Genomic DNA, 14,267 nt, shown 5'->3' with positions numbered 1-14,267 from the left:
AACGGAATTCATTTAAATTCTGTTTACTAAAAAAAAAACATTATCAAAAATATTTGCTGAAAGTTATGAGTAATTTTGAAAGTGTGACCATAACTGACATGTGGCAATTTTTTAAATTTTTGAGTAAATAAATAAAATGTAAGTAGAATAAAAATTTTAAAATGCGTATTTACGTCAATGAGAAATTAGTACGCGCATTTTTAAAAATTTCATTATTTTAATTAATTAATTAATTTATTTACAATTTTAAATTTGTCTAATGTCTGCTACATTTACTCTTTAAAAATTCATATCTAAAGAGATAAGAAAATTACGAGTGATTAGATCCATTTTGAAATCTAGTTTTTTAAACTTTTTTTAACTTCCCATTAAGACAGTTTTCAGATTTTTTAAATCCTATTAACCAACATCCGTACATATTGACAAACATCACAGGTTTTTAAAATTTTTTTTTTCAACAATTAAAAAAATCCGACTTGAAATTTATTATCAGTGTTCGTTTTATTAATTAATAAATTATTTTTAAAATAGTACGAATTTTGTTCAACTTGAGAATATTTGAATGTGTAAATCTTTTTACGTGAATGAATCAGCTGGGACCAAGTAACCGGTAGCAGACCACATCTCTGCTTCGCAATTAAGATGTGCAATAATAATAGCAAAAAAATAAAATCATTGCATTGTGATTTTTATTAAAAAGAGGACAGAAAAATATGGAAATCAAGTACTCGATTCAATAAAGAAAAAAAATGGTGTCTTAGTGATTTACCAAATGAATAATTTAATCTAGGCTAGTCCATGTAGGTCATACAGCGTAACATTAGACTATCGAGTTAAACAAAACGAACACTAACTGCCTATTACTATTATTTTACATATTAAAACATCCATAATATTATCCACCCGCATGAATTTCCTGCCTGACACTGATTTAACCGTCCGCAAAATTACAGAAAGCCAGATCTATAATTTCTCTCGATAAATTAATTGACCATTCAATTTGGTCAGTTATTAAAAATTATTTATATTAATTATTATAGTCATAGATTATAGTCATGGAAAATAAGAACAACTTTTATTGTGATCTAAGCGTATATTTTGACATACTAACAACAGGATACATATACTTTTAAGTGCCATTTTTTTAAATACTTAGTATCATAAATAAGAAAATATAAAAATAAAAAAATTGACAATTTAAAAGATATAAATTTTAAAAAAATTCACTGAGGTAGGAAATTTAACGATTTTTAAATTATATATGGTCATGGAAACATTTTTAATAACAATAATTATTAATTGAACAACATACTTAAATAATTAATGGGTAATTATAAAAACTTATAAAAGAAAATATAAATTATTTAATTTAAATATAATTTTCGATAAATGAAATTTATAGTAAAAAATAATAATGATGAATGATAATTTTATAATGAAAATGATCAAAATAAAGACATTTAATTTATGTCTCAACAACTTAACTTACAGCCTCTAGTGGGGTACTATTATTTTTCCTGCAATAAGATAAAAATATAAATTGTAATTTTTTAGTAATAAAGTTAGTAGTTAAAGTTTCAATGTCAGCAGCCAGTCAGAAACAAGTTTATTTAAGAGCAATGATGCGATCAATTGACAGCGTGAGTATAAATTGTCATTTGCAATTTATAATTAAGCAGAAACTATAAATACTATTTATTATTCACATAATTCTTATAAAACGTAATCACAGTCAGATCTGTCATTTGCGTTAATCAAATTAATGATTTAAAATTATCGTTAAATAAATGACAAGTATCAGAATTTAAATTGCAAAAGTCTTCAGCCAGCGGGCAGAGAAAATATTTTTGCCCGCAAACTGAAGACATTCTCAATTTACGCATTTGCTGATATTAATTTTCGCTATTGGACTGAAATTAAGTTGTTTCCACTGACGTACAGACACAGAAACTGAAAGTTCCGATGCTGGTGTATTGAAAAAGTATTTACTTTTTGAAATTCTCCCCATCTTCAATAGTTTCTGGTAATTTACAATCCATTGTTTCTGGCAGGAAATAACAGAGACCAGCTCCAATAATAGGACCAACACCAAAAACAACTGGCACTATCCACTCAGCTAATTCGTCAATCTATAAATAATTATTTAATTAATTTAAATTTTTAATTAATTGAATAATGATATTCGTAAAAAAAAAAATGAGTGAATACTGTACAGCAACAATTAAAAATGGTGCGACAATACTGCCGAATCTCGAAGCGACACTGCAAACTCCGAAGCCAATGTTCCTTACAACTGTTGGAAACAATTCGCCGGTGTATAAGTAAATAGTGGGGAAGCTTATGGTCATGCCAGTAATACCGATCGTTACTAGTATCAACTTAACAGTGTAATTGTGATAAAATGCGACAATTAACAGTAAACTTAATCCTGATATTACATTCGAAGTTATTAAAATTTTCAAACGGGACACGCGCGAAATTAAAATATAAACTAGCAGTAGACCTGGCAGCTGGAATGCGGCTGAAAATTTAAAAAAATATATATCAATGTCAGCAAATAAATTAATTATTAAATTAAAATTTCTTTTAATCGATGCCGGGTCGCAAACTAATTAATAAACTAAAACTTAATTATTAAACACAACATCTTTTAAAATTAAATTTATAAGTAGTAAAAAATTGATACCTGAAATAGCGAGATTACTTAATACGTTGCCTCCTACATGACCAAGATAGTGTCCGATGCCGAAGAATCCCATACCGCAGACAAGCCAATTAAAAACAATACACAGAGTTTTTACCCTCATGTTCGGTGTACGGACTAAATCGATAATATTGTAGGTTTTTTGTTCACCATCGCCGTCGACGTTAGTATTGTTAGCTTTATTTATTAAATTTTCATGAGCTTCAATTGCCGCGGTTACTTTATCTTCGGGTATTTTATTTCTTCTAGCCGCTTCCATCAAAACTTTGCGTGCCTGTTTAACTTTACCAACAGCTAATAGCCATCGTGGTGACTCGGGTATCAACCTAAATTGACATCATTAAATTTAATATTTTTAAATTTACCAATTAATTCGCGTCACTAATTCCAAAAATACTTATATTTTTACGCGCCTTTTTGGCTTTAGTCACTAAATTCAAAACCAAAAGAGCGTACAATTTTTTTTTTTAATTCCTAATCAAATTGTAGACTTATTAAGTCTTTTTAAAATTAGTGATGCGAATTATAATTTAAAATATAAATTAAATTCTTCGCTCGATTATCATTAGAATAATTAACAAATTACCAGTAATAGGATAGCAGTAAAAATGGTGGAATAGATATTGTTAGCCAGTAACCATCCCATGTACCAGTTAAATATGAAATCAATGGAATACTTAGAAATCCAAGTAAAAATGGAATATGAAAGAGCGTTGATATTTTTGAGCGCCATTCAATCCCGACTATTTCCATTACTGTAATCAAATTTATTTATTATTTATTTAGTAAAATAGTTGCATTGAATATTTCAAGTAAAATAATTATTAAATTTTAAAAATCTCACCAACTACAAAACTAATTAGCATAGTACCGCCAGTGGCAACAGCGGAAATGAATTTAAGGAGTAAAAATAATTCATACAGCGGCATAAACACGCTGATAATTCCTGCTACCGCTTGAACAACCACCGCAATCATCAAAGGAATTTTCCGACCGATCCTATATTTAATTATAAATTACAATATTAGGATTAATGTGTGCTCATTAATATTATTAAACTTATCAGACAAATTTTAAAAATCAACTGAGATCAATCTCGGGGTCAAGTATATGTTGCTTTCAATTTATTCTTTTATGAGCTATCTTTAGCTTTTTTTTATATATAGATACGTTTATGACATATTATATTATCATTAGTATACTTACTTATCAGCAATTATACCAAAGCCCATGTTACCAACGAGAATACCAAACTGTGTTAATGGTTGTGCTAAACTCAGTAGACCTTTACGGTCGCATACTAAATCCCACTGAAATAATTATTCAAATTTTAATTAATTAACTCAATGAATATTCATATATTGTTTATTTTATTTTACACTGAAAAAAATTTGCAGATTAAATCCAGAGTGAATCCAGAGCGCTGGAAAAAAACTCCCCATTTACTCCGTATGCGAAGTAATTTTTTCTAAAAATCCAGGACTCCGAGTGGCGGAGAAAATTCAAATTTAAATAAAATCCGTAATCACTCCGAACTTACTCCCGATTTTTTCCAGTGTATGTAAGTTATAGAAAAATAAATTGAAACTAAAATTACCTCACTTATGATGGTAGATTTAAAAACACTCTGATCATAACTAAATTCAGTGCATTTTACTTCTGGCAGACTATGATTTACTTTTATAAAACACGCTTTAATAATCGAATCATTGGGATTAATTGGCGCCGGTGATATGCACGTGAAATTTTGTCCAGGTGCGAGAACGGCTATCGAAAGCTGATGCCAGGCTGCGGGAAAGTTTATTAGAGAAATCGCAATCGTTATAATTATCTGCCAGGGTCCCATGATTCCCATCGCATCTTGAATAGGATCCAAGGGTTTATAATCTAGAAAAATATAATTATTAGCAACACTTTTTTTCTAACAAACAATAAACATCTGCTTACAAATTCAAATTAGTATTTTACTCCGAAATTTAAATATTTTTTTCACTCAATTTAATTGTTCATTTTTTAATTAAAATATTATATTTAATTAATAAAATTATCTTACTAATCTATTATTCTTTATCTCAAACAGTAATTAACATTTAAAAATACCTGATGTAACTTTTTTATAATTTTCGTGTTTCTAAAAATTTCATAGATAATTTTTTTTATCAAAAATTATAATTATCTGCATCGTCTACTTTTTAATCATAAAAATAGAATTTTATTACTAGAAATTATCAATATTTATAGAAAGTAAATAAAAAAAAGTAATTTTAAATTCTATCAAACGAATTTATATTTTTTATTCGTTAATGAATTAATAACTCTCACAATTAATCGATCTGCACCCTTCAACTTTCTACAAAAAAAAAAATTTCTTGGCCCAAAAAATCTTTTTTTTTTTTTTTTTGAGTAATTTTTGTTGCTTTGATAATTTATTTTATAATTAAATTTTTTAAAATAAAATTATCAAAAGTTTTTATTTAAATTCACTGATATTTTTTTTTATATCGCAATAAATTTATAAAAAATTATAATTTCAGTTATTTATTATTGTTATCATATAAATTATTTTTATGTATTACTAAAATTATAAAATTAAGATAATTATTTAATAGCAAATAACAATAATAATCTTCTACATATATAATATATAGCGTGCGCATTTAATTCGATAGTAGAAAAAAATATTATGATAAAAATGCAAAAGAATTTTTTTAATCAGCATATATATACATATATATATATGTATACATAATATCATATTATTTACACGTGTGTAGCCACGTGTATAAAATAAAAATAATAACAATTTTTCGATTCCATAAACAATAAAAAAAATTGAATGAACAAAAAAAATTATCTCTATAAATTTATCAACTCATAAATCGCGAAGTAAAAACTATCTTTCTAAAGTATCAAGAATATGACAATAATGACTATTTTGCAAACAATGGTTTGCAAATAAAAAGGATGTGATAACATATCGTTTTAAAAAAGATAATTTGCAGGCATTGTACCGCGAGAACAATAATTTTAAAAAAAGTTCATAGAGAATGACTAGCGAGTACATTTAAATGTTACACATGAGTTGACTGAATAACTGACGCAACCGAAGCCGAACGCGTGGCTTTAAAATTAGCGCGTCTATGATAAAATTAAACTAAATTAAAAAATAGATGTGTACTTATAAATACTTACCACTTTTCGGAGTGTCTGTCATTTTTTCTTAATGAACAATCGAATGTTTATTCAAAAATAGTAGAAGTTCAATATAATTGAACTTTTCTTCAAAAAATAACAGTCTTTTTATTGTATACAACTTGTATTGTACACAATGTATATGGACGATCAGTGTTACCTGCAGAACGGATACCGGCGAACTAACGGAAAAATAAAAAATAAAAAGAATGCAGCCGCAAAACCGCTTATTTTCTTCCTTCGTCTCTCCTTCGACCCTTCCGGGTTTAAATTGTGGTCTGCACTCTACTAATCCCACACACTTGAATTAACTTATATATATGATATATATACAATTTTTATTCGCTTACTGACACTGTAAATAATTTTCAAAAATCTTTACAGAGGTAGCGAATAAAATTTCAATTTCTAGTTCTTCATAAATTTATAAATTTAAAAAAAATTTTAATTAACTAAAAATATTTTAATTTATAGACTTTCAATTGCTCCAATTATAAGTAGAGCAGAGTATTAAAAAATTTCTAAGGATACTAATGAGGATAAAATGAAATAACTTAGAATTTAAATATAAATTTAAGAAGAACAATTTGAGTAATTAATTGAAAAAATAGTGACAGTACACTAGTAATTAGAAAATAAAATTTTTATTATATCGTCTAAATGATATAGAGCAATAGAGCGTCGAGTGTTTCCCGTACAACTAAGACCGATAGAATAAATATGAGAAATATATATGAGGCGACGAGTCTCAGAGCCGGTTTGTGGGGGATAAAATATAGAAATTTTTCAGACTATGGTCCGACATGCAAAGCTTTTATATTAAAAAATCTACGGCATTATTCACCATCTTATTCTTGTGTCCTATTATTGTTATTATTATTTATCGTATTACTCCCCTTTTTTATTTAACTACCTATTAAATTATAACTCACGAGCAGTACTATCGATTGTGGTAATTCCGTCAATTATCAATACAAATTAAGACCGACAATTGATAGACATCAACATCATAAGCTATCAGCTTTCTTTTCTTATCGGTAAACTAAATTATTATAATTTATCATCATAGATATATATATATATATATATATATATATATATATATATATATTTTTAAAGGCTTGAATATTGATATTAAGTATTAAAATTCTCGTGGTTAATTTTATCAGCTTAAAATTACTGTGACAAACAAAATAATTAATCAGTCTGAAAAAAATCAACATGAAAATTATCATTAGTGACCTTGTGTTAAATTTTATCTCAGAAGGAATTAACAAAAATTTAAAAATAAATAAATAAATTTCATTAATTCCTGCTTTAATTAATTAAATACACAGAGAAAAAAGATGTATAAAAATTAACACAAAAATGAGTGTTAAAACAAGAGTTAACACAAATTTTTATGTCGTTTTAACACTCATATATAAAAAAATGTTAATATTCTCTACTACCGGTTCTAAAACTTTTACACATTCAAATTTTATCTGCAACACTTGTAAGTGTTAATTTAACACTTGTATTTTTGTTACTATCTGACAAAATAACACACAAGTGTTAAATATTTAACACACTTTTTTCATTATACAGCTACGAATAATTGTTTACTGTATAATTAATACAATTTATTGTAATCTTTTATAATTCGTAAGATAAAAAAAGAAAATCGATTTTTCACTTTAGCAAACAGCTTGAAAGCATCCAATCAACCGAAAGCTTTACTTCTATTCATATTATTTTATTTTTAATGCATTATTTACAATGTAGTTACTTTATATTCCCCTAAATAAAAGGATTTCCACTTGCGAGTCCCTCGAGAATCTTTATTCGAGTTCTTACTCTCATTTATCCCGCTATCATGCTCTATTGCCGTACAATACTCTCAAATGATTGTGAGAGAGTAAACTAAATGTCAAGAAAATGTGTGTAGATATAAAGTTTGAATTAGAGGCAGAGATAGAGTCAGAGTCAGAGACAGAGAAAGAGGTGGATGTAAAGGTAGAGGTAGAGATAGAGATAGACTACGAACTATAAGTAAAAGCGTTAACGCAGACTGTTGCTTCCACCCAACAAATAAACGAGACATTCAATCGACTTCATCAAGTATCAAGACTAAGACTAAGACCAAGACCAAGACTCAGCACTTGCCGGTAACGACAACTAGGTCACCAAGTGCTTCACTTAGTGAAAAAACACGTATTAAATTTTCTCTTTCTCCTTATAGATTTTTTCTACACTCAATCTTACTCATTACATTTATTTAATTATTTAAATAAATAAATTAATTTAATTTATTATTTTATAAAATTATTTTATTTATCGTACAGTCTTGTGTTTTTAAAAAATTAATCTAGTGGTTAATAAAAAAATTTTAAATTATTTATCACGTAAAAAAGCCGACAAACTACCGGTTGACTTTTTAGACTGACTGTCACTATCGGGACTCGACAATTTTCTTTTTTTGTTATCACTGTCACTACCATTGGTTTTCTGTGAGTCATCAGTATCCTCTTTGTACCTTTTCAGAGCAGTTTTGGTTAAATCAGAGAGACTCAATTCAGGAAATTCGGCTTGCAAGTCTGGTTTATTTTTCTCAAACCACTTGACAAAAGTTTCCTTCTTTTCGCCATTGACCTCTTTTTTACCCAAACCCTTTCTGCCAGTCGGAGTTTTCACAGTAACAGGTGTCTTGGTAATTTTTTCCGGCAGACTATTTAATCCATCCAGCCCTTTAACACCCGGAGAGTTTGTCTTTTTCAAAAACGGATTGCGTTTCTTTAAACTCAATGTCAGCGGCCTGATTTCTATTTCCTGCGTAGGTTTAGCTATCGGTGTAAGAATGATGTCATCTTGCGTGTCTCTCCCTCCCATATCATCCATACCCGCAAAAATATCTTCTTCATCATCGTCAATTTTCCCAGCTTCCGCAGCCATTTTTTTTCTATTTTTTTCCTCCGCAATCCCCTGTAGTTTATTAGCTAACGCCATTTTACCCGTTTTACTGGCATACTTTATTGCCAATTCAATGATATCCAAATCAGCGATATTTTGACACAAATCAACGACACGAAACTCAGCATTTGCCATGCAAACAAAACCAATAAGCGTAAACAAAGCCGTTGCTTCATCACTCGGACTCCTGCCGATTTGCCAAACAGCTGCCTCTTTGCGAGTTTTTTCCGAGTCTACATCGCACAGCGGCACCTTCAAGTCAACCTCGACTACATTGGGCCTTGGAGTTGTCGCTGGATAATGACTGCCTTTGCACAAAATACATCTGACTAATTTCTCACGCTCGCTAACGCCCACAATAAAGTAGTGATCCATTTTGCCCTTGGGATACTTGTCAGTATCAGCGGCGACGCGCCACAAATTAGACCTACGGTTAAATATTTTAATGACACCATCAGCGTCCATGACAACTGGAGACGCAGCATCAGACAGCCCGAGCCACATGAGTTCTGACCCAGGCGCCAACGGGAGATTTAGTGTCCGGCTCTTTAAATCCGCTCCGCATATTTGAATCCACAGTAGTGACATATACTGATCTTTAAACCCAGCAGATTTATGGTACGCAATAACTAAATGATTACCAACGGCATTCATCGCGACAACGGGTCCAGGCAATGCTAGAACTTCTCTTTGAATTCCACTTACCATAAACAGACGTAAATTTCCGCGCGTGGTGGCCAGCGCTACGAAGGTGCTTCCAGCGGCGACACAAAGAGACTCTTCACCTTCTGGTAAATCAGCGGTCCATTCTTTGTTACCAGAGCCCCAGCCTTGGAGCGCGATCACCACCAGTTTGCTCGGACTCCCATCAGCAGCAGGACAACTCATTGCCAGAGCTTCGCATGACAACGCAGCAATAGTGTGCCGGAAATAATTACTCATATGCATGCTGTGATGAACAGAGGTATCATGAAACTCAACTTCGATGCTAGATTCTTCATTGTCTTCGCTGGTGTAGCATCTGACGATACCGACGTCATTCCAGACCATGAAACGAGACAAAAGGTGGACCGGTGTTGATCCAGGTTGGAATGGATCTTGCATATTTACTTCTGCAACTGCCTTTGATGGTTTTGCTGACGACACACTCGACACACTTTTCTGATCATCATCCACCGTAGCTTTTATTTTATTCAGTGATATCACATTCTCATCATCATCATCATCATTATTATCAAGACCTAGATCATTGTAAATGTCATTGTCTGGATCATGACTGTACTTAGCAGCCACTGAATCGGAATCGTCATCGTCTCCTGATACTTCAACGCAGCCGAGCTGTCCTAGACTGTCGCAAAACGCCAGCTCAGTAGGTTTCTTCAAGTGCCAAGATATCGAAGTTATTTTAGCAGACTGGTGATGCTCCACGTAACCAACGACTGACGAATTTTCTACATTCCACACGACAATTTCTCCAACGATCGAACATGCTGCTATCCTGCTACCGCACTCAGATGATTTGCAGATATTTAATTCGCCTTTGAGTGCTGGACATTTTAATCGGGTTATTTCTTTCCATGAGTTTCTTTCAACCAGGACGATGTCTTTCTGATGAGGATACGCGAGGTAGCTGCCGTCTTTGGCGTTGAATGATGGCGCACAGTGAGCCTTGGCAGTGAAAAATGAATTACATTTAGGGACGACGTTACTCCAACTGTGGACAGACTTTTTTTCTTTGACACTCCAGACTTTTATAGATCCGTCAGCACTCGAAGAGGCGACGAATTCTTCACGTGGATCCAATGTCAGACCTAGGATCGGAGCTTCGTGACCATTTAGCTCGATGCTGTCAGTGCTCTCAATGTTTGTCACTTGGATCCGCATGTCACAGGCACCGGAAACGATAAAATTACTTTTGCGTGCGGTTGCTAGGGCTGATACCGTTGCTGAGAAACGAGTCACGATCCCTTCGCGGTCCAGGTTTGGATGCGTCAGCACCTGGACGGTGTTGTTGTCATTGCCCACATATATTTTGTTATTTTTTGACACACATGCTGTCGCCTGCTCGGCTACGCACACTGCCGATGGATCGTCATCCATCAGATCGATCCAAAATCTCACGTCCCCGTCTCCTCCGCATGTTATCAATCCACTTCTGTAATTTAAATAAATAAATAATATGTAAATAGATAAATTAATAAATTAATTAATTACTTACTTTTCACCATCGAAATAACAAACGTCGGTGTGACCTTCAGGATGAGCATAACGCATTGGCTTTATTGTCAAAGGCATTTTTGATTGTTTATTAATAATTAATACGTTTTAAATTATATTGTTTATTAAATAGTTAAAATAAATAAAAAAAATCGATTGGTATTCTATTATATACACAACTTAATTGATAAGAGAGTACACGGCACACATGGCGACCTAATAACAACTGCCATATTGTTTTTCATTTTGGCGGGAATTTTTGGCGGCCTTCTCTTACGGTAATTTTAAGTTCGATTGTTGTCTTATCGACTGCTGTTTGGTTTTATTTTTAATTTAAAAAAAAGGCGGTAAAAATAAATTTGAATTTTACTACCTGATTTAAATTTAGGTTTCGCGAATTTTTGACGTTTTTTTATTGTGAAAATAAAAAATCGAAATTATAAAAATGGAAAATAAAGTGAAAACTTAGTCCAGTAATTAAACTGTATGACTGTTGATATATTTATTTATTTTTTGGACCATCTGTTATGTTTTTTGGTTATTTGTGCTTTGATAACGTTAATGATTATTATAAAATATTGTAAATTTCGGAAAGCGTAATATATATAGGCTGAAATATAATAAATAAATATTTAAAAATTGGCGGGAAAAAGAAAATGATTCAAGTGTCATCTCTCAGTATCCATTAAAACCATAAACCTTTGTTCTCAATTTAAAAAATACGCATGTGCAGATTTATTATCCCTTTCTCTTTTACATATATGTATATACTTATATATCTTCTGATTTGATCTAATTTCCATAGACAATGAAAACATCTAGAGTTTATATACGTGCTTATATTTATAGATTCTGTCTGTCATCATAACATGTTTTGACATATCAAGTAAACAAAGCACAAGTGTCATAAAAATTTTTTTAAGCAATATTTCAACACATTTTCACAATAGCGATTAAATCTCCAGCAATCAGATTGAATTATTCATTCATTATTATTATTTATTTAAAAAAAAAATCTTTGTGCAGTATTTTATGCAATTATCAGTGCGCGTCAGTCACAATATAATTTTAATGATTAAAAGCTCTTAGACAAAATGTGGGAACCTTTTGAACCAGGAAGTTCACCAGTTGATTGGTGTGAGGGAAATTATAAAATTTCTCCAAGCATTGCTGAGTTTATGAATACGGTTTGTATATTTATAATATTATTCATTTTATAAACTAATTTAAGATTCTGAAGATCCTTAAGTTAACAGGCAATTAAAAATTTTCGTTTTTTGTTTTTTAATAAATAAATTACAAAGAAAAAAATGCACATGTAGAAAATTGAAATAACTATATGTGCAATTTTAAAAAATAACTTTTTTTTTTACAAATTATCATTTTTTAAAAAATCAAAAGATTATTAGAACTCGGCTAACTTCAGTATCACTAATTTTATTACTAATTAATTGTCTTATTTTATTTTTCAGTTCAGCAATGTCGTATTTGTGTTACTACCGCCAATTTTAATGCATTTATTTAAAGATTATGGAAGATTTGTCAATCCAGCAATACATATCATCTGGTTCTTATTAATGGTTGTTGGTATCAGCAGTGCGTATTTTCATGCAACATTGTCATTAATAGGTAATTAAAATATGACACTGAAGTTAGCTGAGTACTAATAATTTTTTTATTTTTTTTTAAAACGATAAATTATAAAATTTATCAAAAAAATTGGCGCCTGCAGTTTTTTTAAATTTAAATAAGTGTTGAATACATTGACAGCAATATGACTCATATCCTAAAGAATTTCTTTGTCATTACAAATCGACTGACCCATTAGTGGATAGCCTTGAAAAAACTTATTATTCTTTTTTTATCGGACAAATGAAAAAGATAAGAATCATTTTATACATGTGATTTATTTTTTAGGACAACTATTGGATGAGTTGGCGATATTATGGGTTTATATGGCAGGACTTTGTATGTTTTTTCCACGCAGACATTTGCCAAATATATTTCGCAATAACAGAAAATTATTCTCACTGTTTATAATATTGCCAACATTAATAGCCACTGGTTTATCAGTAATCCATCCCGCAATAAATGCGTTTGCTCTGATGTGTCTGGCTATTCCTGCATTTGGTTTAATGATTGTTGAACTCAAAAGGTATTTTATTACAGCGATTTTGATTAACAAGTAGTCAGTTTATTTTTTTAATAAATAAATTTTGTTATCCAGGACTAAATCAATGCGGGTGTATAGATTAGGTGTACGATGTGGAGCAGTTTGGATCCTTGCTGTCGTTTGTTGGCTCAATGATCGTCTATTTTGTGACACTTGGATGAATTTAAATTTTCCGTATCTGCATGCTCTGTGGCATTTGTTAATTTTTATTGCAAGTTATACGGCGACTGTACTGTTTGCTTATTTTTCAGTGAAAGACGAACGTCCTCAGCAATCTCCCGTATTAAGATACTGGCCGAGAAATGATTTTGAACTTGGCATTCCTTATGTTACAATTAAATGTTACACTAGAATTGACGATAATACCAATATCTAAAAAAATAAGTCTATAATTTTATTATTATTATTATTATATATGAAAAATTCTAAATAATAATACTTTTTAATTTTTAATATTACTTTTAGTCTTTTAGTACGTCTTTAAAATTTAGTTTTACTCTGTGATAATTCAAAAGTATTTTATTTTTTAAATTCAGCTCAAAAATATTTTTATTAAAATTTTAAAACTAATAAATTTATAATTCATTTTATTATTATTCAAATAATAATCATTTCGCGGTAAAAATAAAAATATCAAGTCTGTTACATAATTGTGATAATGCTATTAATTAATAACATACTGTACGTAATTATATATGTATTGCAATAATTAACACTAAATAAGTAAAGCGAAAAAAAATTAGTTATAAGTACTGACGAAAAAATGATTAAATTAATTATATCAATAAATAAACAAATAAAATTTCTTACAGAATTAAAGAAAAAAAGTTGTTATTTTATGTTAAATAAATTTGTAATTTAACTCATTACTACTATGCATTTTTGAAAATATTTATGTTAGGCGGCAATTCAAATTTTTAAATTATTTTATTGGTCGCAGTTTTAGAGCTCGAGTCATTAAAATGTCAAAAGAAATTTATTTTTAATTTTATTTTATTTTGAACTTTCAAATTAAACAATTAATAAAAAATC

At 30.0% G+C, this 14,267-nt stretch overlaps 2 protein-coding genes across 2 annotated transcripts; one reads left to right on the top strand and one right to left on the bottom strand.

The window, feature by feature from the left end:
• Positions 1-1,190: 1,190 nt before the first annotated feature.
• Positions 1,191-11,287, bottom strand: LOC103576242 (WD repeat and HMG-box DNA-binding protein 1). Its single transcript, XM_008556390.2, has 10 exons — positions 11,064-11,287; positions 8,338-11,000; positions 4,302-4,591; positions 3,911-4,014; positions 3,549-3,703; positions 3,291-3,459; positions 2,687-3,030; positions 2,214-2,521; positions 1,990-2,129; positions 1,191-1,517 (listed from the first exon to the last, which is right to left on the bottom strand). The coding sequence occupies exons 1-10, from the start codon at positions 11,138-11,140 to the stop codon at positions 1,481-1,483; spliced, it is 4,287 nt and encodes a 1,428-aa protein (XP_008554612.1). The 5' UTR covers positions 11,141-11,287; the 3' UTR covers positions 1,191-1,480.
• A 561-nt stretch (positions 11,288-11,848) lies between these two features.
• On the top strand, positions 11,849-13,963 carry LOC103576241 (alkaline ceramidase). The gene is made up of 4 exons (XM_008556389.3): positions 11,849-12,249; positions 12,535-12,691; positions 12,980-13,217; positions 13,290-13,963. Exons 1-4 carry the CDS (start codon positions 12,157-12,159, stop codon positions 13,609-13,611), a joined length of 810 nt encoding a protein of 269 aa, XP_008554611.1. The 5' UTR covers positions 11,849-12,156; the 3' UTR covers positions 13,612-13,963.
• Positions 13,964-14,267: the final 304 nt, after the last annotated feature.

Source organism: Microplitis demolitor, chromosome 3, assembly GCF_026212275.2.
Source record: "Microplitis demolitor isolate Queensland-Clemson2020A chromosome 3, iyMicDemo2.1a, whole genome shotgun sequence".
Taxonomy (NCBI): domain Eukaryota; kingdom Metazoa; phylum Arthropoda; class Insecta; order Hymenoptera; family Braconidae; genus Microplitis; species Microplitis demolitor.
Note: the sequence above shows the minus strand (reverse complement) of the source record. Positions and strands in the feature narration are given on the sequence as shown.